Genomic DNA, 25997 nt, shown 5'->3' with positions numbered 1-25997 from the left:
GCGACCATGTTTGCAAACATGAAGAATAAAAATAAAACCAGCAGTGGAAAATTAAACACCATTAAAAACCTGTTAGACATTTGTTGCAAACAGATATTAGAAATGGTTTAATACGTCAGCTTTTTTTTTTTTTTTTTAAACTGCAGTAGCTCGGAACGTGTAGCAACATGCAGAAAGATTCTAGCTTTCCTCTATATAAGGAGTGCAATAAATAGACCTAGTATCTCTGCTTGTGATTCTAAGCTATTAAAATACAGCAGAAGAAAAGCAAAGCTCCATTTGTTGCTTTTAAGAAGCTATGTCAATTACGCTCCCTAAACTGACTTTAATTTCACCTCAGCTGCTGGCTCTGGCATAATTCAATTGTAATAACCTTAAAATAGTCCAAATCTGACTTTTTTTCTTCATAAACGGAGACTTGGTGTGTCACAAATCGTTGATTATAAAGAAATTAGTGACTGGTGTTTGTAGAATCCCATGTATTAAAAAAGCACATTGACCAATGACAAAGTCCAAAACTTCAATGTTGGAGCAACCTTTTATTTAGTACACTATAATGTGGTTATCATATTGCACAGATTAACTGCTGATTTTAGTCAATTCTAAACTGAAGACTGGTTATCAGGATTGGGAGGTTTAGAGTGATAGCATTAACTTAATGCTGTATGAAGATACACATGGGTATGTCACTGAAATTTAATGATACTTTGATTGGTGCAAGTTGCATTAGTACAAGTATTTGGATAGAGAATGCCGTTTTTTTAATGATTTGTGACTAAAAGTGTCCAACAGCAATTTAGGGCCACCTTAGAGATATATTAAATGGTGTTTTTTTCTGTACTGATCGTTGACTAAAGAAAGAAAGGTTTTACATTGATACACGGATTCAAATAAATTACTGTCTACCTCTGTTAATAAATTGGCTCAACCGTAGAGAGATTATTTGTAAAATACAAGCTTTTTGACAAAGACATGATTAATGAGTTAGTTGTTTTTTTACATCACATAGTAAACTAAATAGTCTTGGGAAAAGGCAGCCCCTCTCTTAATTGGTTTGCCGCCAGAATGCTGGGCATGTGACCTGCCTGTCCTACAGTGTCTCCCCACACAGATGGAAAAAAGGGTGGTTTTGTAGTCATCACTCTCTAATTCAGATATCTTTGCATCCGGATTTGTTGGCTCATGTTTACAAGACACTGTTTTGATCACATCTCCATCTGGAAGGTCAACGTCGTTCCCGCCATTTTGTGCTGATAATCCTCATCGAAGGCCTCGTTCTGTGACACAGTGAAATGGTTCTTCCAATCTCCGACTTCTCCTGGCGAGAGAAGAAAGACAGATCATCTTACCTCTTGGAGCGCTTCAAGTGAAGCCTGTAAAATAGGCTCACCTCAGTGATGGGGCAGGTGGTTTGTTCAAATGGTCTAATACATGTAACAATAACTACACTTAAGAACTTTACAGTGCAAAGGTATCACCATTATTTATTTTGGGAAAAAAGGGGCAACTAGCAGAACAATTCCATTGTATTTCACTACCTGCTGTCATGGTTGTGGGTAAAAACCATATTAATGACCATTCCCTTCCTCCTCTAGCAATTTTTAAACAAATCCTTTTAGTAGTACAACTCATATGATTATATGATTCAAACCTCCACTGGAGTTCAAGTTAATAGAAATTTGACATTTGAATTTGCTTCTGCTCCATTGACCATGTTGCTTTAAGTTAGTGAAAGTTACCAATGTAGCAGAAGCACATGTTACATCATATAGCATAGCATGCTATGATGGGATTCATGTTATTTGTGGTCTGGACTGCTTCTTTGTAATGCTCATAAAAACCATACATGGTGAAATCACTTTCAAATAAACTGCCCTGACACATACAGTGCCTTGTATTTTTCATTATGAAGAGTATTTATTATTTTGAGTTTTTTTTTCCTTGAATCACATTGATTCGTTTCTCTAACTTCGTTGTTTTTCTCTGTAGCCCTTTACCCACTTTTGTGATTTCTACCACTCCTCTCGCAGCATATTTGGGTTTTGGAGCTAACTTGTAAAGGCTCATGCTCACAAATCTGTTTCGATGTGCAACATGATTTTGAGGAAATAAAGCTCATTATTGTTCACAAAAGTACTCAACCACTCAAGCGAGATTACCAGGTTCTAAGACCATTTTCTTTTTTTTTTAAAGGAGCATTTCCTTATTGAACAGAGTGTTCCATAAGGAACAATATATAGCAAGAATGAGTCTATTTCAGCCCCAATCAACTGTAAACGCTGCATCAAGGTTGATATGCATGTGAAAATAAAGGCAAAAGAGATAGCAAATGTTATCCATTGTCTCATGTTGATCATGATGCAGCAGGGCGTAAACAAAGTGCAATCTCCTCCTTTGGCTCTAGATCCAACATCATCCCCAGACTGTGTAATATCAGAACGTACTGCATCATAACTTTGTTGACCTCGACCGCCCTGGTAACAGTGATAGTGTTGACACTAACAGCAATAAGCGACAATAATAATGACAAGCATTGGCAAAATCAATTGGTCTGGCTTTGACAGGCTGATACAGTGGTTCATTTCATTTTTGTTTGTTATTGCAAGATTGTGCTGGAAAAAAGAAAGCATTTTACCACCAAAACATTGCCTCCATATGAGCGATGAAAATGCAAAATTATAAACAAATATTCACTGATATATTTATTTAAAGATTTTAGTTAAAATCCTTTCAGTTGTACTATGCATTTTTACTGTTTTTTCCGAAGGCGACACAACTAAATCAACAGCTCCCAAACTGCAGGTAGCTACAATGCCACAGAATCATTTTATAACAAAAGAGGCAGAAAATAAATCACCATCCAAATGGGCATTTAAGGAGCCGGCAAATTCAATAGTTGCTATTTAAAGTTAATATTAAAAACAACTACAATGAAAAAGTACACTGGGAACCAGGTTTCTCACTGATGAGAAAGGAACTTAGATTAATGTGAACAACATCCACAAGCTTTGTGCAATCACTCAAAGTGAAGGCAGCCAATAGCTAAAGGAAGCTGAACCATTGCTCCATGCCGTTTGCTGTGTTGGGTGGAAGCAAAATGTGAATGACATTTTAACAGACCAATCGATAAAGCCTGCTGACCAAAACCACCTGATTTCAGTTGGAATAGTACAATCTTACAAAGACACTTTATAAATTTGAAAACGAGGAAAACAAATCATACAGTGGAGTGGAGTAGAGTGGCATAGAATGGCTTTGTATGGAGTGGAGTGGAATGGTGTACAGTGACATAGAGTGGAGTGGTGTGGAGTGGCCTGAAGTTGAGTGGCATATAGTGTCGTATAATGACATTGTGTGGAATGGAGAAGAGTAGAGTAACATAAAGTTGAGTGGCGTGGAGTGAAGTAGAGTGCCATAGAGTGGCATTGTGTGGAGTGGTATAGAGTGGAGTGGCTTGAAGTGGAGTGGCATAGAGTGCTGTAGCGTGGCATTGTGTGGTGTGAAGCAGTGTGCTGTAGATTGGAGTACAGTGGCACAAAATGGAGTAGAGTGCTGTACGGTGATGTAGAGTGGAATGGTGCCCAGTAGAGTAACAGAGTGGGGTGGAATAGAGTGGCATGGTGTAAAGTACTGTGGCAGGTAGTTGTGTAGATTTGAGTGATGAGAGGTAGAGTGGTATGGCATAGCGTGGCGTATTGTGGAATTGAGTAGGGTTGAGTGGTGCAGAGCAGATTGGCATACAGTGGAGTAGTGTAGAGTGGCATAGAGTTGTGGTTTATAGTAAAGTAGAGTGGCAGCATGTGGAGCGGAGTGGCTTGTAGTGGAGGGGCATAGAGTGCCATTGTGTGGAATGGAGTGGCGTTGAACAGAGTGGCATAAAGTAGAGTGGCCTAGAGTGGAGTAAAGAGCCGTAGATAGCCAGAGACTGCCATTGTGTGGAGTGGTGTATAAAGGAGGGAAGGAGAATGTCATGGAGTGGCATGAAATGGGTTGGCATAGAGTGGCATTGTGTGGAATGTGCTGGAGTAGAGTAGACTGGCATAAAGCAGAGCAGCGTACAGTGGAGTAGAGTGACATAAAGTGGAGTTGAGTGACTCAGAGTGTCACTGTCTTGAGTGGTGCAGAGTGGTGTAGACTCAATTGGAGTGGCGAGCGGTGGCGTGAACTGCAAGGCATGGAGTGCTGTAGAATGGCATTGTGTGGAATGAAGTGGCATGGAGTAAAGTGGATAAAGCACAGTAGAGTAGAGTAAATATAATATAAAATATAAATGTGTGGACTTGTCTCTCTTACTCACCAGGAGGGCATTAACAATAAAACGGAAATACCCCCACCCCCATGCGTATTAGCAATGGCTGGGATCAGTTTTGAAGTAGTCTGAGGCTGAAAGCTCTCCTCAGAGAAGAAGGAGGAAGCCTTAAAAACACTCCATAGTGACTCAGTGGGACAACTGCCCCGTTTGACCTCTTCATCACCTTCTGATTTTAAGTTGCATGGTACACTGGCCACACCAAGCTGTGGGGCTCTATTGACATTGCACTCATGCAGTGAGTTTAGAGTGCATCCCCTTTATTGAGGCGTTAATAAGAGGACCCATATCTGAGTACTCCTAATGCCCCTCTATCATGTTGAAGATAGTTTATTGGGTGATTATATTGTTATTTTGATAATGTGCCCTGATCTGCGCTGGCCATGGAGTTATGAATTGTATAACCTACCCAATTGCATTGTGAAAATGTGATCTCATTTCAATATATGAGCATGACTAAAGGGGGGCATGACCCCAATAATAATTATAAGAGGGTTTTGGTTCTCAGTGTTTGACGTTCGTTAGATTCCTCCACAATTGGTTTAATTAAAGGCACAATATGATGAGATTTTAAAGAATACAATATATTTTAATTGTTACTGTCATTCCACATGTACCTCTATGAGTGATAATAAATAGTAAATGGTACCTTTTAGAGCACAGTGAGCAAGGAAACCTGTGAAATGTTAATGAAACCTATGTTAAAGGATATTTTCCACATACATACCTCCAGTAAAATTGCAGAAAACTAACCAGAGCATAATTGGGTATGCATAGGCCTGTGTACCCTCCCTCAAGAAACTTTTGGGGAAAAGTAAGGCTAATTGGTTGTTAAGACAGTTTCAAATCCTCTTCAGCAAGAGAAACCTCAAAGGAACAGTCAGTAGGAGAGATAGAAAAGGTAAGCATATAATGTTTGGGGAGCATGGGCATAGTTGAGGGAGTGAGTGTGGTATTAGGCCCTCTTCTACTACTTAAAGAAGCAGGAACATGTCAGGCAGCTTCCCAGTCATCGTTTCAGAGCACTGTACTCAGTACTTAATTTGGGTAGTTGGTTTCAGCTGTCGAGCACTGGCACTTATCTTTCTGGAGCCAGATTTTATTTTCGTCATCAGATTTTGAACCAGACCTAAAGCAAGATGGGCAGAAAAGAAAAAAGGAGGAATAGAAACATTGGAAAATTATGACAAAGACTGAGCACAGGGACAAAAAAGGTCTCGAACTGCAAGAGTAAGAAAAAGAGGCAGAAAGGTTAGGGTGGTGGAAGAAAAAGGCATGTGGTGGAATCAAACCTAGACAGCCTATATGTTCAGCAACCTCCACATGCACCAGGTTTAGCTTCACTGAAGCCCCACTGAACTGTGGCAGTAGAAAGCATGTTCCTTCACTATTTCTATAAATCAAAGTTGTATTCTGTCAATCTAGACTGTAGCAGGCAGAGATTGGGATTATTTTAGGCAGGACCAAGGAGTCATTGCTGACAGGCTGCCACACTATCTCAAGCAAGAAGGTTAGGAAATATTGCTGATGATCCGCACTTGCTAACATTTTGCCTTCTTGATGCTGTTAAAGAATGTTGTTTAGATGCGACAATAAACTTGCTTCGCCTTATGTCTATAGTCCAAGTGTTGTCTCCATTTGGTTGTATCCATGCATTAGTGCCTCTGAGCCAGTGATCTTGTGTAAGTTTAAGTGCCTGTGTCAGTGCCTGTGTATCAGTGTAGCCCTAGTTCCCAGCTGCAAGTGCTACAGTGTCAATAATGTAATTTTAGTGTAAGTCTGTCTTTCAGTACCTCTATATCAGGGTCCAAATGTCAATATCCCCATGCCAGTGTTGTTGCCTGTGTCCACATGTGTCTCTTTGACTACCTTTGTGTCCCTGCATCAGTTTCCCTGTGGTGGTATCTCCAATCAATGTCTGTGTCATTTTCTGAATGTCACATTTCCATGCCACACAGTATCTGTGGCTGTGTCTCAGTGGCAGTGATGAACTGCCCTATTGCTGGGTGTTTCGTTGTCAGTACTGATATTCCTTTGTCCCTGTGCCCATATGTCCCTCACAGTGTGCTTGTGTTGGTGTTCCAATGTCTAGGACCATGCAGCAGTTTCCCTGTGTGTATGCTCTAATGTCAATGACCAAGTGTCATTACCTCCATGCTTATTGTTTACTCCTTCTTTGCATGTAGCATCTATGATTCAATATCCTAATGCTGGCACCTTTGTGTAAGTGCCTCAGCAATGGTATCTGAGGGAACACTCAACAACAGAACACACATTCAAGGAAAGAGAGGAAGTTGTATCTGAGGTTACTAAATATAGAGACCAGACAAAGCTGACACTGAACACAGAGCATGAACACACACCAGCAGAATAAGACTCAGAGGGCACTTCCCCCAGATTGGGGGTGGTCATAACTCATAGAGTTTCACTCCATGGAATTCTGTGGAGTTACTTGACAACTTGGTGGAGCTCTGCAAACGGGCAGAAATCTGCATGTCACACTGATTTTACCAGGAACTTGTTCTGTGCTGAAAAATCAGCACAAATGGCACTATGCTTGAGTTGATTTTTCTGCCTCTCTAGTAGATTTACTACTCAAGCAGCAGCTTTCTCACCACGAATGTTCATGACCTCCCACAACCATTTGCAGTGAGAAAATCACACTGGTTGCCCTGCTAGTGCCCATAAATCATGCTAGAGGATGCCAATTCTCACTCGCACTTACCAAGTTACCATTGGCAAGTTGTGCATGAATAAAAAATCAGCAACATGAGTGATGCCGAAAAGTGTAACGTGGAGGGGCCAAAATTCTGCCAATCTGCCACCGGAGCAGAATTTATCACCCACTCCTACCACATAGTACGGTGAACAGAAGTACCTATAGGACACAGTCTGTCACATAGTTATTGGAATGGGTCCTGTTGGAATGTATATTTGGGAAAAGTTAATAGGTGTTACAAGACTCAACTTATATTTTACACTGCACTACAACACTGGCGACAAGAGAGAGATACCACTCTCGAGGCTTACTGCAGGCAATGGGACTCGTGCCTGATGTGATGTCCTCAAGGGTGAATTGCATTCCAAAAAAATGTTCTGCCATGGAATGAGATAGAGTTGGCATCCAAGAAGTATAAGGCCTTCTCCTATTTAAAGAGCAGGACAATGCAAGGCGCCTGTCTCCAGGACACAGAGTTAATGTCCCGTTAATTGCAGAAACTATGCTGTAAATGGTAAAGACAACTAAAAGACATTTTATACTTGTCATAATAGAGAGGGGTTCTATTCTGGATCGTACCGCTTCCCAGTTAGACACAGAGGATAGGTTTATTATACAGATGAGATACTGAAAGAGGTGGATGTCAACATTCAAGTATATTTGCCCCCAATGTGGGACAGACTAAGGAGCTGATTACAACCTTGGTGGATGGGATACTGCATTACAAACGTGACAGATATCCCATTCTCTGTATTACAAGTTTCATAATATACTATGGAACTTGCAAAAACGGTGAGCGGGATAACCGTCATGTTTGTGGCAGACTATTCCATCCACCAAGGTCGTAATCAGTCCCTAAGTTCCTTGACTAGCAAGAACCATACTTGGAGAATTTGAGGAGTGAACTATAAAATGGTACCAGGTGTTATTTAGGATAGATTGATCCTCAGCTGACAGGGGTTACTTGTAGGACGATGTCCCAGACATTTTATACCTGGATAAAACAACAGCAGTTTCTGGACGTCTGGAGAGAAATGTACCCTAAAAGACGGGAATTTTCCTTTTAATCTCTTGTATTCAGAAAAAATACAAGGTTTGATATGTTCTTAATAAAGTTAGGACAGGAGTTATAGATTGTTTCTGCTGAGTATCTGAACCGTACAGAGTAAGATCATGACCATGTGCAACTGCAAATGGCATGGGGAGATATACACCCAAGATATCCACATGGCAATTACTGGTAGAGGCACTGGGGCAAGCCCTTTTCGGGGTCTTTAGAGGAGCAAATTGATCATTACTTTGATGAAAATGAGGGCTCTAAAAGGGGACACCTTAAGGAAATGTAACACTTTTAAAGTGGTAATAAGAGGGGTGTGGTTGAATACTTACGGTGTTAAAATGACTATCCTCAGAAAAATATCGAAAAATAGAATCAGAGTTAGAAGCTCTGGAGATGATGACCTCAGCAGGGGTGTAATGTCAGGGGGTGCTTCAGGTGTGACACTACCCAAATACATGCATTCTTGGCTTGGAAGTTGGGTCTAGGGAGTCCTGAGTCAGGTTTACTATGTCTGTGTTGGTTTTTCTCATCGTCCTGATTTCACAAAGAGTATTTAACTTGTTAATTTTATTATTCAGGAACTTAAATATATATAGTGACCATGTTACCAAAAAAGTATTAAATCTGCACCCATATATATCTTTGAATGGATGCAAATGTACTGCTTTCAGGAATTCACAAACATTGATAGCAGTAGGTTGAAAAGCTGGGCCAATCTCCGGTTTCCAGACATACTAATGGCAATCAAACACCCGGAAGGTGATGGGATGAATGCTTGAAAATAGTCTAACCACCAGCAATATGTTGGGGTAGCATTCCAGATCATTGTTTTTTTGCCACTGTACCACTGTAGACAGAGGGCCTGATTCAGGGTTTGGTAGATGAAGTAAAAGCAAACCTTATGTCAGTCACTCTGCCTTTACTCCACTCACAAAATTTCAGGGCATATTTAAGAGCCCCAAGCACTACCGGAGCGTCACTTTTCATGATGCTCCGGTGGCGCTATGTCCTGTGGCGTATATACAAGTTGGCGTTAAGCTGCTTGTTGTAGCTTAATGCCACCGTGTAATTATGGCCCCTTCACACGCAGCACTTTGTGTGGAAGAGCGTGCCACAGCAACACCCATTGCATTTTAACGCTGCCTCAGATTTACGAGTTTTCGCAAACCTGAAGCAGTGCCAAAATCTAACACCACCGATGGGTGGCATTAGAGTGGCACAACGAGGAAAAATGCTTTCATTTCGCCTCATTTTTTGCTTTTCTATGTGTGCTGCATTTTGCATTTCTGTGCAGGGTGAAACACAGAGGTGGCACAGTGCTGTGCACTGTACTTTTCCATTAAGTCTGGCCTCTAGTGCTGACCACTGGCCCCACAGAGATAGCAATGCATTGGCAGGAACTGGCGATTCTTGTTGATGTAGAATAGGTTTGACACACAGCGTCATCTAAAATTCCGGCCACCTGTCAAACTTTTCTAATATTTTTTACATTTTTCAAAAACAATCTCCTAAAAAGCTTAAGACCTCCACTCCAACTGAAATACCTCCGATAGAGTGGTCATTTTTTTTATTTTTACTGCGCCTCATCATCAGGATATACCAGGCAGTTAAAAGAAACAATCTGACCGCCCACTCTTAATAGGACAGACAGGCAGGCTGGCTTATCTCTCTGTTGGAGCACATTTTGCTCAGGCAGCGTAAATCTTTTGGATCAAAATCATGATTGAGGACCTAGAGTTTAGTGGCAGCCACCAAAAGACCGCCATGTTGGCGGTCATGCAGATTGATGATGTCCGCCGGCAGTGACGGTGTTTTACGTGGCAGACTTGACAGCTATTTCATACTTCATCCCTCACTTGACTCCTGATACTGCTGCCAGAAGGAATTCCACAACTTGAGCTGCTGTGTACTGCCTCTGGGAGCAATCATGCCACGTCCTACAGCTGATAGGAACGGTGCCTTCACACCCAAGGAGCTTGAGAAGCTGGTGGAGGAGGTCCTACCCCTGTATGAACAGCTCTATGGTGCACCAGAGGAGCAGGTAAGTGCACCATGTGCACAAACATTTCCTTAGCCCAACTATACTTCGTGAAACTAAGCAAAGGCTGATGTTTCTGAATGTGTGCTTAATGTCTGCAGGGTACCAAAGTTGTAATAGAATGGAATAAGTATCCTGGTCATGACTTACGTTTGGTGATAGACTGTGAGTCCTGAGACAATGTGGAGAGTGTTTGATGTCTGTTCCTTGACACACCTTGTGACTCTTGCACAAGGTTAGTGTAGTTGGTATACGAGACTCATCCTGAAAAAGCATATTTGCTATTGTGTTTGCTGTCTGGTCATATGTGATGACATAACAGCTGCTGCTGGAGGTGCATGTTGTCTGGTGGTTTCCACCTCATATCTGGCCTGACTGCATATGCCCACCTATCAGTGGAGGTGACGTTAATGACAGTCTGTGTTTGGCTTGTTGTACCACCTAGTTATAACCCTGCCTGTTGTAGTATGGTACATGTGGACCTGACATACTTTTTTTTTATCTATGTCATCGATGCAGGTCAATGCCCATCAGAAAAAGTGAATTTGGTGTGCCATCGTCAACAAACTGCAGACCCTGGGGGTCCACAGCCGGCAGAGTGCCCACTGTCAGAAGAGGTGGGAGGAATTGAGACGCTGGGCCCAGAAGACCGCAGAGACCCATCTAGGGATGTCCCCCCAATGAGGACAGGCTGCCCGTCGGACCCTGACCCCCCTAATGGCCTACATTTTGGCGGTGGCCTACCCTGAGTTGGATGGGCATTTGAAGGCAGCACAACAGCCACAAGGGGGTAAGTGCAGACCTGTCTCTCCCTTTACCAAGTGATTGAGTGTGGAAACTGGATGTTGGCTATGACAATGTGGTGTGCAAAGTGTCACAGATTTACTGTGTACACATTGATGTACCGTAGCCATCTATGGCACACAGGTGTGCACATACAAATGTATTAAGAGGCATGTTACTCAACTATGTTGTTCCCTCAATACAATTGCATATAATGGTGCACAAGTGACTGTCATGTGTGTACCAGTATACTGCATTTTCAACTTTGGTGATTGTAGATACCTACGATCCTCCCAATGTAATGGTGGTAAGGTGTGCAGGTTATTGAACTCTGTCCTCTCCAATGTCTTAATATTCCTGTTTATGTGCAACATAGAGTGAGACATATACTATTCATCACTAGTTCATCATCATTTACCTTTATTTCGGTGAGTAAAAACAAACCATTAAAGTACAGTACACAACAAAGAAAGAGAGGACTTCTAAAAGCACGAAGGTGATAAAAAAAATAAGGTAAAAGTACAGTTAAAAGGAACAAGACAGGTTTTAAAAAACAAACAGGAAATAAGCAGTCAAATAAACATCACTTAATATAATGAAAGGCAATACTCAAAAATGAAAATAATTCCCTAAATCAGCACTAGTTAAAAAATATAATACACCAATATCTGAATACTGTGGAGCAATCACACATCCAATTTGATAAATATAAATAGATAGGTCTAAAAATGAGTTCCCCACTCTTGCTCCTTGAAGTTGCTGAACTCAGATATCATAATAATACAAGAATTTTCCCCTTTTACCCCCTATTAAGAAAACTGTCTGGGTGGATTGTTTTCGCTTTAAAATTCTCACAGCATAAAATAAGGGAACAGTTCCATAGGTCTATAAATAATCCGTAAGGACCCAAGCCAAAATCCATGTCCTGTACAAATAGAAGCTACAATCATACATCCGAGTCAGATAAATATACATAAATAGTACTAAACAATAACTACACCATTTTATCCCTTAAACTTGCTAATCTCAACCTCCAGATAGACTAGAGAAAACTTGCCACTGGTAGAGCTATCTTGACAGACGGGTCGCTTTTTAAAATTCTCTCAGCATGGGGACAGGATCTAACTCCTAATTGTTTAAAAAGCGGGATGAGCCAAAGTGCTCTTTGTTTGTGATATGCTTGACAGTGGAAGAAAACGTGTGAAACAGTTTCTGCACTTTTACAACCCATCGGGCAACCTTTATATCTATTAGTTGAACTGGACCATTCGTACGTAAGGCAGCACAGGGGGAGGGACCCAATCCTAAACCTGATAAAGAGGGCACGAGCAAATGGAGATAACTTTGCATCCAAAAAGGGCTCAAATTCGTAATGGCATTTAACAAGTAAAAAATTGTAGGACATGGACACTAGTTTTCTAATGCTTTCTGATAAGTCAGCAGCATGTGAGGCTGTGATGGTCATCTGACATGTCACATGACCTACATTGTATTGTACTGTAATAGTATTTATATAGCTTACTACCCCTGAGGAATTAGTGGTGGATTAGTATAGGGAAGTATGAGTACAGTTTTAGTATTTTTATGAGTTAATTTGAGCCGCAGATATGTGAGTTTGTTAGTTGGATTGACTGGAGTAATGGAGGGGTGGAGGAGGGACGAATCCAGAAGTGTTAATTGGGAGTTTATAGTAATAGGATTTAGGCTTGGGATGAGTAGAGGGGGAATGGAGGAGGGAAAGGATTAGGGAGATCTTAGTAGCAGGAATGGTTTTGGATGAGTTAAAGGTGAGATAAATAAATGAGGGAGAATTTAGTACGGTTGTTTGGGAGATCATGGTAGTAAACTGAGGTTTGGGTGAGTTAGATATGGAAGAGGAGGGAAGAGCTTAGGCAGGGTTACTAAGTGATGGTAAAGTATGGCATATGTCTTCCCTTTCTGTGTGTAAAAACGATAATATAAGTGTTAGTCCACACGTTACGGGAAAGGAAGTTGACACTAGACAAAGGTATGGCTGGTGCTTAGAGGAAGAAGATATTGAGAAAACCTATAATTCTGATCATCAGAATACAGTAAATCGACAAGAGATAAGTAATTCCAACATAGCAGAATTGTGTCTCTGTTAGAACAGAACTTTAGAAACTTCAATTAGAAGTGCATCCGTTATACAGCTGATTAAACGCTGAGAACAATATTAAATGTATATTAGTTTTTAAATGTATATTTGTGTTAACAATATACAAATATCACATTAGTCTTACGTATATCCACTGAGAAGGGTGGCATATCAAGGGGGCCCTCAGGCACAGTGTCCCAACAGAACATAAGCAACATTACCTAAACATTACATCACTGTCTAGTTGCGATACAACAACTATCACGCATGGAAAGGAGTTGGTAAAGAACCATCGTTTGCAGTATATCATTTGTTACTAGCCACCCACACTTACACTTTCTCCGGTTGACCACACAAATACCACCTCAAGAAGACTCGGGATGGATGTCTTCTCACCAAGTAAAGAAAATTCGCTCTTCTGAAGAATGACCAAGGAAGGGGATTGTAGAACTCTGGAGTCACTCTCTCCCCATGCTGAGACTAGACGTGGAACACAGAGGTTAATATCTTCACACCTGTTACAAGGTCGTCCCGCATGGTAAGTGAGCGATGTACATAGACATTTGTGATGCCTCATCAAAGTAGACAACACGCATGTTGGATCCCTTTAACGTGTTCCAACATTTCTATGGGCATACATATTTTGATATTAGAAGTCGGGAATGTTACAACCTTGCTAATGTTCTGTGAGTGGAAAATGGCCACACAGTATTGTCCTTGGGCATACTGTTGTAGGCATTACACATATGCAATGGTAGCCTATTCACAGTTACATTCTTGATAGATATGTATAAACATCATGTGTCATTTGAAAGGTTCTGGGAAGATTCAACATTGCAAATAGTAATGTATACTTGCAGTTGCTATGAAGGATGTGGCTAATGAGTCCTGGTTGTTTGGGAGCCTAACGTCAGAATAGATACCCATGTGGTGCTAGTGTGGTAAGTTCACATACACATGTGAGTAGTGATGTTAGTGCATCTGGGCTTGCATCATGATAGGTGTACCTGTCATGCTAGCAACACATATGTTTTGGCCCACAAAATCCTCCAGACAGATGTAAGACTTGACATGTCTGATGTGTGTATAATGATGTACCCACTTAGTCAGGGCCCAATGATGGAAAAATGGTACGATTAGGTAGGTCTGATTGTCATCTTGCTGCACAGTTTAGTTGTCCACATATCTGATACATTCTGACATCTTGTGACTGTGTGTGGGACATTTGTCAGAGCTAACTTTGCCCCATACATGACTGATGATGTGAGTTGTCTGAAGACCAATGACCTAGATGACTTGGTCCACATTGTTTTTCCAGTCCTTGATACATCATGACTGGTGCATGTGTGTGTGACGTGTTCTGACTCCTTTACCTTAACTTGCAATTTATGGCAATAAGAGCTCTTACAGGTTTGCATATGTCCATTGGGTATGGTTATAAGTATGTGGAATGAAGTAGGTTTGGCTTGTTTACACCAGGCTTGCTTGCCTTTATTTTACAACAGGTTTCATAGCCTGGTACATGACATCAGGTGAAAATATTTGTATGTGTTGGACATGTGTGTTTGATCAGTGTAGGAGGCTGGCTTGGCTTGTAGTGGGCACCAAAGGTACTTACACCTTGTGCCAGGTCCAGTTATCCCTTATTAGTAGAATAGAGGTGTTTCTAGCTTAGACTGATAGAGGGTAGCTATGGCAAAGCAGCTTAGGCTGAACTAGAAGACATGCAAAGCTCCTACTATACCACTTATATCATATGCACAATATCATAAGAAAACACAATACACAGAGTTACTAAAAATAAAGGTACTTCATTTTTATGACAATATGCCAAAAGTATCTCAGTGAGTACCCTCAGTAAGAAGGTAAGTAATATAGACAAGTTATATGTACACAAACCCAAAAACAGGTAAGTAAGAGTCAGAAAAGTAATGCAAACAGTGTAGAATTACAATAGGTTGCAATAGGGGAAGATAGGTCTGGGGGCAACACAAACCATATACTCCAAAAGTGGAATGCGAATCACAAATGGACCCCAGACCTATGGGAGCTTATAGAGGGTCGCTGGGACTGTAAGAAAACAGTCAGGGTGTCCAAGATACCCCACCCCAAGACCCTGATAAGTAGGAGTAAAGTACACCTACTACCCCAAAAGAACATAATAGTTGTGATAGGGGGATTCTGCAAGAACAACAAACACCAGCAGTGCACTGAAAACGGATTCCTGGACCTGAGGACCTGCAAAGCCCAATAGTCGCGACAGTGTCCAGGGGGGGCAGGAGCCCAGGAAACCCCAGATGAAGGTGCAAGGAAGCTGCCTCCGGATGGAAGACGCTTGGAGTTCTGCAACAACGAAGAGGACTAGGAACGTCTCCTTTGGATGGAAGATGTCCCACGTCACGATGAAGGTTGCAGAAGGGTTCCCATGCAGAAACACTGCAAACAAGCCTTGCTGGCTGCAAGGGTCTCAGTAGAGGTTTTTGGGTGCTGCTGGGGACCAGGAAGGACCAGGATGTCGCCCCTTGGAGTAGGAGACAGAGGGGGCGCTCAGCAACTCAGAGTGCTCCCACAGAAGCAGGCAGCACCCGCAGAAGTACCCCAACAGGCACTTGGAGGATTTGTGAAGCAGAGTCCATGCAGCGTTACAAAAGAGGGTCCCACGACGTCGGAGGCCAACTCAGAGGGTTGAGCACTGCAGGACGGAGTGCTGGGGACCCAGGCTAGGCTGTGCACAAAGGAAATCCTGGAAGAGTACACAGGAGCCAGAGCAGCTGCAAATCACGCAGTACACAGGTTTGCAGTCTAGCGTGGGGAGGCAAGGACTTACCTCCACCAAACTTGGACTGAAGGATCACTGAACTGTGGGAGTCACTTGGATAGAGTTCCTGTGTTCCAGGGACCATGCTCGTCAGGATGAGAGGGGACCCAGAGGACCGGTGTTGCAGTCTTTTGGTGCCTGAGTTGGCAGCGGGAAGATTCCGTCCACCCACGGGAGATTTCTTCTGTGCTTCTGGTGCAGGGTGAAGGCAGGTGACCCCCAGAGCATGCACAACCAGGAAACAGTTGAGAAAGCCGGCAGGATGAGGCGCTACAATGTTGCTGGTAGTCATCTTACTACTTTGTTGCAGTTTTGCAGGCGTCCTGGAGCAGTCAGAGGTCAATCCTTGGTAGAAGGCGAAGAGGGAGATGCAGAGGAACTTTGGTGAGCTCTTGCATTTGTTATCTGCAGAATTCCCCAGAGGAGAGACCCTAAATAGCCAGAAAAGGAGGTTTGGCTACCAAGAAAGGAGGATTGGCTTCCAAGAGAGGTAAGAGCCTATCAGAGGGGGTCTCTGACATCACCTGCTGGCACTGGCCACTCAGAGCAGTCCATTGTGTCCCCAACACCACTGTTTCCAAGATGGCAGAGGTCTGGGACACACTGGAGGAGCTTTGGGCACCTCCCCTGGGAGGTACTGGTCAGGGGAGTGGTCACTCCCCTTTCCTTTGTCCAGTTTCGTGCCAGAGCAGGGCTGGGGGATCCCTGAACCGGTGTAGACTGGCTTATGCAGAGATGGGCACCATCTGTGCCCATCAAAGCATTTCCAGAGGCTTGGGGAGGCTACTCCTCCCCAGCCCTTCACACCTATTTCTAAAGGGAGAGGGTGTAACACCCTCTCTCAGAGCAAATCCTTTGTTCTGCCTTCCTGGGCCAGGGCTGCCTGGACCCCAGGAGGGCAGAATCCTGTCTGAGGGGTTGTGAGCAGCTGCAGTGGAAACCACGGAAAGGCAGTTTGGCAGTACCTGGGTTCTGTGCTAGAGACCAGGGGGATCATGGAATTGTCCCCCCAATACCAGAATGGTATTGGGGTGACAGTTCCATGATCTTAGACATGTTACATGGCCATGTTCGGAGTTACCATTGTGAGGCTATACATAGGTAGTGACCTATGTATAGTGCACGCGTGTAATGGTGTCCCCGCACTCACAAAGTCTGGGGAATGTGCCCTGAACGATGTGGGGGCACCTTGGCTAGTGCCAGGGTGCCCACACACTAAGTAACTTGCCAACCAACCTTCACTAAGTGAAGGTTAGACATATAGGTGACTTATAAGTTACTTATGTGCAGTGAAAATGGCTCTGAAATAACGTGGACGTTATTCCGCTCAGGCTGCAGTGGCAGGCCTGTGTAAGAATTGTCTGAGCTCCCTATGGGTGGCAAAATAAATGCTGCAGCCCATAGGAATCTCCTGGAACCCCAATACCCTGGGTACCTCAGTACCATATACCAGGGAATTATATGGGTGTATCAGTGTGCCAATGAGAATTGGTAAATTTAGTCACTAGCCTGCACTGATAAATTTAGAAAGCAGAGAGAGCATAAACACTGAGGTTCTGGTTAGCAGAGCCTCAGTGATACAGTTAGGCACCACACAGGGAATACATACAGGGCACATACTAAGAGCACTGGGGTCCTGCCTGGCAGGATCCCAGTGACACAAGGGCTAAAACAACATACATGGAGTGAAATATGGGGGTAACATGCCAGGCAAGATGTTACTTTCCTACACAACCCCCCCAAACGAAGGACAATAAGACTAGCCATGACCTGATTAGTCTTCATTGTCTAAGTGGAAATATCTGGAGAGTCCATCTGCATCGGAGTGGGTACTCCCAGGTCTATGTTCCACTGTATAGTCCATTCCCTATAGAGATATGGACTACCTCAACAATTTAGGGTTTTCACCTTTCATTTGTTTTAGCCAAAGTAGAGGTTTGTGGTCTGTCTGAACAATAAAGTGAGTGCCGAACAGGTATGGCCTCAACTTTTTCAGTGCCCACACCACAGCAAAGGCCTCCCTCTCTATGGCAGACCAATGCTTTTCTCTAGGGGTCACCCTTCTGCTGATAAAACCAACTGGTTGATCCTGGCCCTCAGAATTCAGTTGTGATAAGAATGCCCCTACCCCTAACTCAGATGCATCAGTTTGAACAATGAATTGTTTGGAATAACATGGGCTTTTTAGGACAGGTGCAGAGCACATGGCTTGTTTGAGCTCCTCAAAAGCTGACAGCTCGCTGTCCATAACACCTTCTTAGGTATTTTCTTGCTTGTGAGATCATTAAGAGGGGCTGCTATGGAGCCATAATTCTTGATGAATCTCCTGTAATACCCTGTGAGGCCTAGAAAAGCTCTCACCTGGGTCTGAGTTGTAGGGGGAACCCAATCCACGATTGTCTGGATTTTCCCCTGTAGTGGTGCAATCTGTTCTCCACCTACCAGGTGGCCCAGATAAACCACTTTCCCCTGCCCTATCTGGCACTTTGAGGCCTTGATAGTGAGGCCTGCCTTTTGCAGGGCCTCCAAAACTTTCCAAAGGTGGACCAGGTGCTCATCCCAGGTTGAGCTAAAGACAGCAATATCATCAAGATATACTGCACTGAAAGCTTCCAACCCTTGCAGGACTGTGTTCACCAACCTCTGAAAAGTGGCAGGTGGATTTTTCAAACCAAAGGGCATTACAGTGAATTGGTATTGCCCTCCTATAGTAGAAACTGCAGTCTTTGGTTTAGCATCTTCTGCCAATCTGATCTGCCAATACCCTGCAGTCAGATCAAAAGTGCTAAGATACTTGGCAGAAGCCAGTGTATCAATGAGCTCATCTGCCCTGGGTATAGGGTGAGCATCAGTTTTTGTTACCTGATTGAGCCCTCTGTAATCTACACAAAACCTCATCTCTCTCTTTCCATTTTTGGTATGAGGTTTTGGTACAAACACCACTGGGCTAGCCCATGGGCTTTCAGAAGGTTCAATCACCCCCAAATCCAACATTTTCTGCACCTCTTGTTTAATGCAGTCTCTGACATGGTCAGGCTGCCTATAAATTTTACTTTTGACAGGCAGGCTCTCTCTAGTGTCAATTGTGTGTTCACACCAGGATTTTGTACCTGGTACAAGTGAAAAGAGGTCAGAAAATTGGCTTAGGAGATTGATGCAGTTCTGTAGTCAGACAATCTGCTAACACTACTCCCTCCACTAAGGCATCTGCTTCAGTGGTGGAGAAGAGATCAGGAAGAGGGTCACTCTCTTCTTCCTGTCCCTCATCTGTTGCCATAAGCAGGGTGAGATCAGCCCTGTCATAGTAGGGTTTCAGGCGGTTGACATGAATCACCCTATGGGGACTCCTGGAAGTGCCCAGGTCTACCAAATAGGTAACCTCACCCTTCTTCTCAACAATTAGATGAGGTCCACTCCATTTGTCTTCGAGTGCTCTTGGGGCCACAGGCTCCAATACCCACACCTTCTGTCCTGGTTGGTACTGGATCAGAACAGCCTTCTGGTCATGCCATTGCTTTTGTAGCTCCTGGCTGGCCTGAAGGTTTTTACTGGCCTTTTTCATGTACTCAGCCATTCTGGATCTTAGGCCAAGTACATAATTCACTATGTCCTGTTTAGGAGCTTTTAATGGTTGTTCCCAACCCTCCTTCACAAGAGTGAGTGGACCTCTTACAGGGTACCCAAAGAGGAGTTCAAAGTGGCTGAAGCCCACTCCTTTCTGGGGTACCTCCCTGTAAGCAAAAAGGAGGCAAGGTAACAGGACATCCCATCTCCTCCTGAGTTTTTCAGGGAGTCCCATTATCATTCCTTTGAGAGTTTTATTAAACCTCTCAACCAGTCTATTTGTTTGTGGATGGTAAGGGGTGGTGAACTTGTAGGTAACACCACACTTCTTCCACATTGCTTTCAAGTATGCAGACATGAAGTTGCTACCTCTGTCTGATAATACCTCTTTAGGAAAACCCACCCTGGAAAAGATTCACAGGAGGGCCTTTGCCACTACAGGAGCTGTAGAGGTCCTTAAAGGTATGGCTTCAGGATATTTTGTGGCATGGTCCACAACCACCAAGATAAATCTATTGCCTGAAGCAGTAGGAGGGTCAAGGGGGCCAACTATGTCAACCCCTACCCTTTCAAAGGGCACCCCAACCACTAGAAGTGGAATTAGAGGGGCCTTTGGAGTGCCACCAGTCTTCCCCCTTCATAGTAGATGAGGTATGTAGGTAAGTTAATGATTTAGGCCTAAGTGTAGCAATGGGTACAAAAGCAACGTGACTGAATATGTGTACACAAGGGGAGGTGCCAGTACAAATATATATATATATATATATATATATATATATATATATATATATATATATATATATATATATATATATATATATATATATATTGAAGGTAACCAAAAGGATATAAATGGGCAATGGGGACCAAGCTCATGGAAGCAGTTTTAATTAATAAAGAGGTGCCCTCTGGGGGAGGAAAGGCTGGAGGAAAACTAGAATGATTTCTGGTTATTGTGTCGTCGCGGTTCTGCTGTGAGGTTCTGGCAGCATAATTGATGTAATGGTTGTTATTTTTATGTCATTGAGACAGGACTGCATTTGCTAAACAAAATCAAAAAAGACCACTTGAAAAAATGTACAATTTGGACTATTACGGTAAATTATAATTAGATAGCCTAGTCCTCCAGACAATTTTAGAGGAGACTACTGACCAGCTGGGAAATCCCATAAGGTGAAGATAAGCAGGCCTAGAATTACTGGCTAACGGAAAGACTGGTGGCACGGAAAGCTTACAAGAGGAGTTTTATTGCATATACAGTGCAATCTGGACACCTCAATTGTTCAAAAGCTACAGGTCTGGGATAGAGTGAATCTTCGAATGAAGCATTGATAATTCCTATCCTCAAACCACGCAGAGACCTAACTGATAGACCTCCCACAGAACACTATCAATGTTGAAACTAAACTATACTATTTTGAGTAAGGTACCAGACCTGCGTTTCCATCCACATATGACATCCCTAATACAGAGAGATCAAAATGGTTTCATATCTACTAGAAACACAGTCATCTATATTAGATGCCCCGTGAGAATATAACACCAGAAGATATACACCTTACAACCATAGTATTGGCAGTTCATTTAGAAAAGGCATGTGATACCCTTAGTTGGGAGTATTTCTTTGTGGTACTTAGGTGCATGGACATAGGAGAAAATTGAATCAAGTGGAATTGGCTTCTTTATTTCTATCCCATGCCAGAGTCAAAATAAGTGCACACAACGGGAGTGTTTTCCTCCTTCTATGCAATGTACCATGGGGGAGACGACGTTAACTACTTTCCCCGGTGCTATTGGCTTTGGCCACAGAACCCTTTGTTGATATACTACAGAGAGAAAACAGAGACTGGGGAATCTATCTCTCAGATGGACTGCATGTCCTGTCCCTCTATGTGGATCACTTGTTTTGAATTCTGTGGCCTGGGGATGACGGCTGTGAACTATTTAGAAGAATTTGGGAAGCTTTCCGGTCTCCACGTTAACTGGCCAAAAACATGTGTCTAGCCTTAAGATCTGAATAGACTAGTGGGTCTGAAACATTAGCTCACTAGGGCATTAGGTGGAAACAACACACATTCTGATACTTGGGAGTGGGGATATATCATAGCCCAGAGGACTTGATGCTGAATAATTTAGGAGAAGCGATAAGGAAATCAAGAGGCAACATTAATTTCTGGTGATCACTAAATTCATCAATCATGGAGTGGATAGCATAAACTAAAATGGTGACACTTTCAAGACTGCTATACTACTTTAGTAATTTACCCATTTGTATTCCAGTGTTTGGGTTCAGGGAGAGAGTAATGACCTTGAGAGACTTCATTTAGTCAGGGGACTACATAGAGTAGTTTTAAGTACACTAAAGCTACTGCTGTCAAAGAGTGGACAGGGGTTTCTCACTCTTGAGATATTTCATTTTGTATTCCCGATTCAGTGGATGGCTACATGGCTGGATGGTAGACTCACTCAAGAACTAGGTCAGATGGGAACAGGGTTAGCAAGACGTGAGTTAATGGTGAGGATTATGGACCTGCAAAGGTAATCAGACACAACTAGAGGTCGCTCTGAGACAGGTGTGGTGTGTTTGTGGGTGTTTCAAAACTTGTGCGTAGTCAGCTTTATGCTCCTACTATACCCCTGTTGGAACTTCCAACTGACAGAGACTGGTTTTGGCCTCCAATGTTAACCCACTGAACTAAGGCTGGCCTGTCCACGGTTGGTGATATGTTTCAAAACAGTGAATTATTGTTCCTCACTAGCCTGGTGGACGAAGTCGGCCTTCCACCTGTACAATTTCTGACCGGTCAAGAATATGTGGTAATCCAATGTTTGGGAGCTGAAAACACATGAGGTTTTGCAATTACGCTTTATGGTGCGAACATGAAGTATAAAAGGAAGGCAGAATTGGGCAGACAGCTCAGCAATAGAGAATTGGGCAGAGACTTAAATGCACGCAAATGGTCTCTAGGAGCATGAGATGTAAATACATTCAATTCAGTTACTTACATATGACCAACATGTCCCCTAAACTGATACATCGGATGATGAGCAGTCAGGATATTGTTTGCCCTAGATGTGACTGTTTTTTACCATAGGACCTGGGCTTGTTGTGAGATACAGGCATATGGGAGTAGTGTCACAGGACAAATGGAGTCCACTTTGGGTAGCGACTAGCGAGGGACTGTTCACAACAGATGCCTGTTTGCTGAGGCTCTTCCAGAAACATACAGTACGGAAAGTGGGTAACAATTTCATAGATCTGGCATTCATTTTAGCCAGGCGACATAGAGCAGCATACTGGTAGGCCAAAATATCCCCTCCAATACACAGATGGTGGCATGATCTTCACAGATGGACCTTGTCCAACAATCTTGCATTGCATGCAGAGGAGAGAAGGGGACTATGTAGGAGGGCACAAACTCACCTATGGGATCAAATCATACTGAAGTTTGAGTGCCCTGAAATGGGGGAACAAATAATTTTCAGTAAAAAAAATGAGATCAAATGTGCATGTTTTCACCCTTTTAAACTCTCTTTTCACTAACATTTATGTGAACCTTATACCCCTGTAAAATCCCGAAATCTCAGAGTTCTTGTTCTGTTATTCACTTATTTTTAGTGATTATTCATGACTACTTAATCTGTAAATATTTACTGGTTCTCATTACCTACATCTATTTGCCTTAAATTGCCATACGATATTGAAATTAATTAACCTGTAAAATATTGTATGTTACGTGTAACTGCCCTACAGAAAAACTTCATGTTGATACTGTAGTGCTGCATTTAAATTACAAAAATAATAAACAGATTGAAGAGAAAGGTTTGAGGGTGTTCCCAAATTTCCAGTGCATCTCCACCCAAGAACGCCTACTCACAGGCCTTTTTAGGATATTTACCCATGGTTAACATTACAGCTTTTGCGAATTTCCTGCCCTTGTTAGTCAAGCTATTTGTACGTCTAAATTTAACTTACATATGCAGGCTGCCAACTAAGTAGATACCAGTGGACTATAATGCACTGAGGGCTCCATCAAGCACCTGTCTCTAATTTCCATGTAACAGTCAGGTTGTGACATCTCTAGTCACAAATATGAAAATGACAGAAGAAAAAGTGGAATAATGTATTAAAGTTGAGTTGTGACATCATGATGCCTGTTACCAAAGACATCAGCCAAGCAGGGGCGGCTCCTGCATTAGGGCGGAGGAGTGTCGCCTTCCACCAGCAGCGGCAGCTGCACAACCTTTCCTTTGTTTACTATTGCTTTTTTTTAAAGTGGTGGGGCCACAGGGGTGACGAGCAGTGAGGGGGAGTGCACAGCACTCCAAATTACTGCGCAAGTATGTTTGGCCGGCCAGTGTGCCCTCTGGCTGGAGAGAGCCCGCACAGGCTCCCAGTCTGCCTAGGACTGCCCCAGCTGGGCACTACCTGCCAATCCTGATTATGCTCTGAGCAGCGTAGGATTGGCCGCAGGGCAGGCTGGGAGCCTGTGCAAGGCAACGAAGCTTAGATTTTTGTGTGAAGGTTGCTGGGGACCACGTACAATAAGGAATAAATACCCTCTGTATATAATAAAATGGATATTGCAAGTCACCTCAGAGTTCCGTGAACTTTAAAGGAACTCTGTGGTAATGTGCAATATACGTATAATGTATGGCAGTGAGTAACTTGCAATATACTGATAATGTGTGGCAACCAATATCATGCAATGTACTTAAAATGAATGCCATTGGGTATTTCATCCCATATATAGTTTTTATAAATGGTCTGTCTATATTTCTCTGAAATCTTCTTTGCAGCATGCTTACCTCAAGCAATAGCCCACATTGCAACAGCAGAATATTGGAATCCTCTTAAAAGAATATGTTCCAGATTGCTTAAATAGTATTGCTGGAGCAAACCACAGTTTACGATAAGTCCTCTTATGACAAAAGAACACATTTTACATTGTATAATCCACGTTATCGAATTAATCACCTAAAGTCGGGAAAAAGAAGTGCATACTGTAGAATTAGCATACTTGTTTATTAAGTGGCACATTATAAATAATACCACTTAAAGGGGAGATCGTGCACTCATCCTCTACCGGACATTTGTCCCAAATGGAAAAGGAACTGCTGTACACACAAAAAGACTTTCTGATGTGGTCCTTCTGTCTATCCTTAGAAAGCAGTGTGCAACGACTGATGTAGCTGGGAATCTTTGGCTTGTATCATCAAATATACACTTGCCTCTATACACAAAGATCGTTGCCGGTGTAATAGTAAAGTCCGAGCTTCTGTAGTCAAGATGTTGTGGGATATGTAGTGGGACACTTGAGCTTCTGAGGCAGGGACTGTGAAATTGTATTAGGAAATCTCTGGCTTCTGCTATGAAAAAGTGTTCGAGATGTACTGGGAAGCTTGATCTTCTGCAGTTCGTGGATCCCCATGTTTCTCAAAATTTGCAATAGTTATGGAAGTCACAGATAATTCTTAATAATGTGACCAAGAGTTGTGAAAGCACATTGTACAAAGACAAAGAGGAAACTCCTGGCAAAGCTCATGCTATCTTGATTAGATTTCGGTAGGCGTTATTATGAGGTTACTAGAGATGGTGACAGTGGTCACTGGTTATTGAAAGATTTTAGTTGTCATTGTGATGAGGCGAAGTAATACTTTTAATGAGGGGTTAACAGAAATGCTGGTGGTCTTCTTACACTTGGAGTGCAGCTGTTCGTTTTGTTGAAAGTATGGGTGTTTTGGTGATCATGACTTGATTAGGAAACATGTGGGTGCTTCTTGTATAATTAAGAGAATTGTGCATGTTTTTATTAGGGTAGTTGTTGATGTTGTTTGGGATGGTAGGTATGATGGCAAAATAAAAAATAGGTACATCTGTTGTTTCATTATTGTCTTTAAAAAAGTGTGCAGCTCTCTACCTACCTTTCCTCATGAATTTTCCACAACTCACATCAAAAATATTCTTTGGTATGGTGCTATAGTTGGCCATAGGGTTTTCTTTCATTGCCTTGAATGAGGTGTAATGGACAATCTTCTGCAGCACGTCCGGAGCCAGGTCGACCTCCAGGAACTCCATCACCTTCTGAATTTCACCAGTTGGATCCTGACAAACACAGAAGAAAGATATTACTATAGAGAAAGGAATAAATGGTGGCCCTCCCCTCTTATACCATGTCCTGTAGCTAACTCTGTTTGTGCAATCCTACAACTTATGGTAAAGAGATGACCCCTGGTGACAGAGAGAGAGAATGTTTATTTTATTAGTTAATTAAAACCATAAAAATATTCCTCCAACATAAAATTTAACAGAACAGTATTAATGCACTAAAACATATGTATTACATAAAATTATAAAACTTGAATGAGGAAAATACATTCTACAAAACTGATTTGCTCCTACTTGAGTCCAGTTACTGGTACAAGACTACATGGCGGTCTGGCTGTGTGACCAGCGATTTAATCAAAGCATCTTCCTATCTTTGACGTGGTTGCTCAAGGTGGATGGATTTCATCTCTGTTTGCGCCCTCCCTACCACAGGCTTGTTTCGGCAGATGTTACTTTACCGGAGAAAATTTCAAAAAATGTA

General features: G+C 42.6%; 1 protein-coding gene across 3 annotated transcripts in view; it reads right to left on the bottom strand.

Annotated features, from left to right (window-relative positions):
- Positions 1-524: 524 nt before the first annotated feature.
- LOC138304172 (sulfotransferase 1C4-like) overlaps positions 525-25997 on the bottom strand; it is a 239774-nt gene continuing 214301 nt past the window's right edge. For 2 of the 3 annotated variants that reach the window (XM_069244003.1, XM_069244001.1), the window contains 2 exons: positions 25333-25513; positions 525-1318 (listed from right to left, as the gene is read on the bottom strand). In XM_069244003.1, the coding sequence (XP_069100104.1) occupies positions 1206-1318; positions 25333-25513 (294 nt within the window). In that variant the 3' untranslated portion in view covers positions 525-1205. The remainder of the gene's footprint in view (positions 1319-25332; positions 25514-25997) is intronic. The other variant, XM_069244004.1, reaches the window with a different exon arrangement.

Source organism: Pleurodeles waltl, chromosome 7 (assembly GCF_031143425.1).
Source record: "Pleurodeles waltl isolate 20211129_DDA chromosome 7, aPleWal1.hap1.20221129, whole genome shotgun sequence".
Classification (NCBI taxonomy): domain Eukaryota; kingdom Metazoa; phylum Chordata; class Amphibia; order Caudata; family Salamandridae; genus Pleurodeles; species Pleurodeles waltl.
The sequence above is the reverse complement of the archived record's forward strand: the minus strand, read 5'-3'. Positions and strand labels throughout refer to the sequence as shown.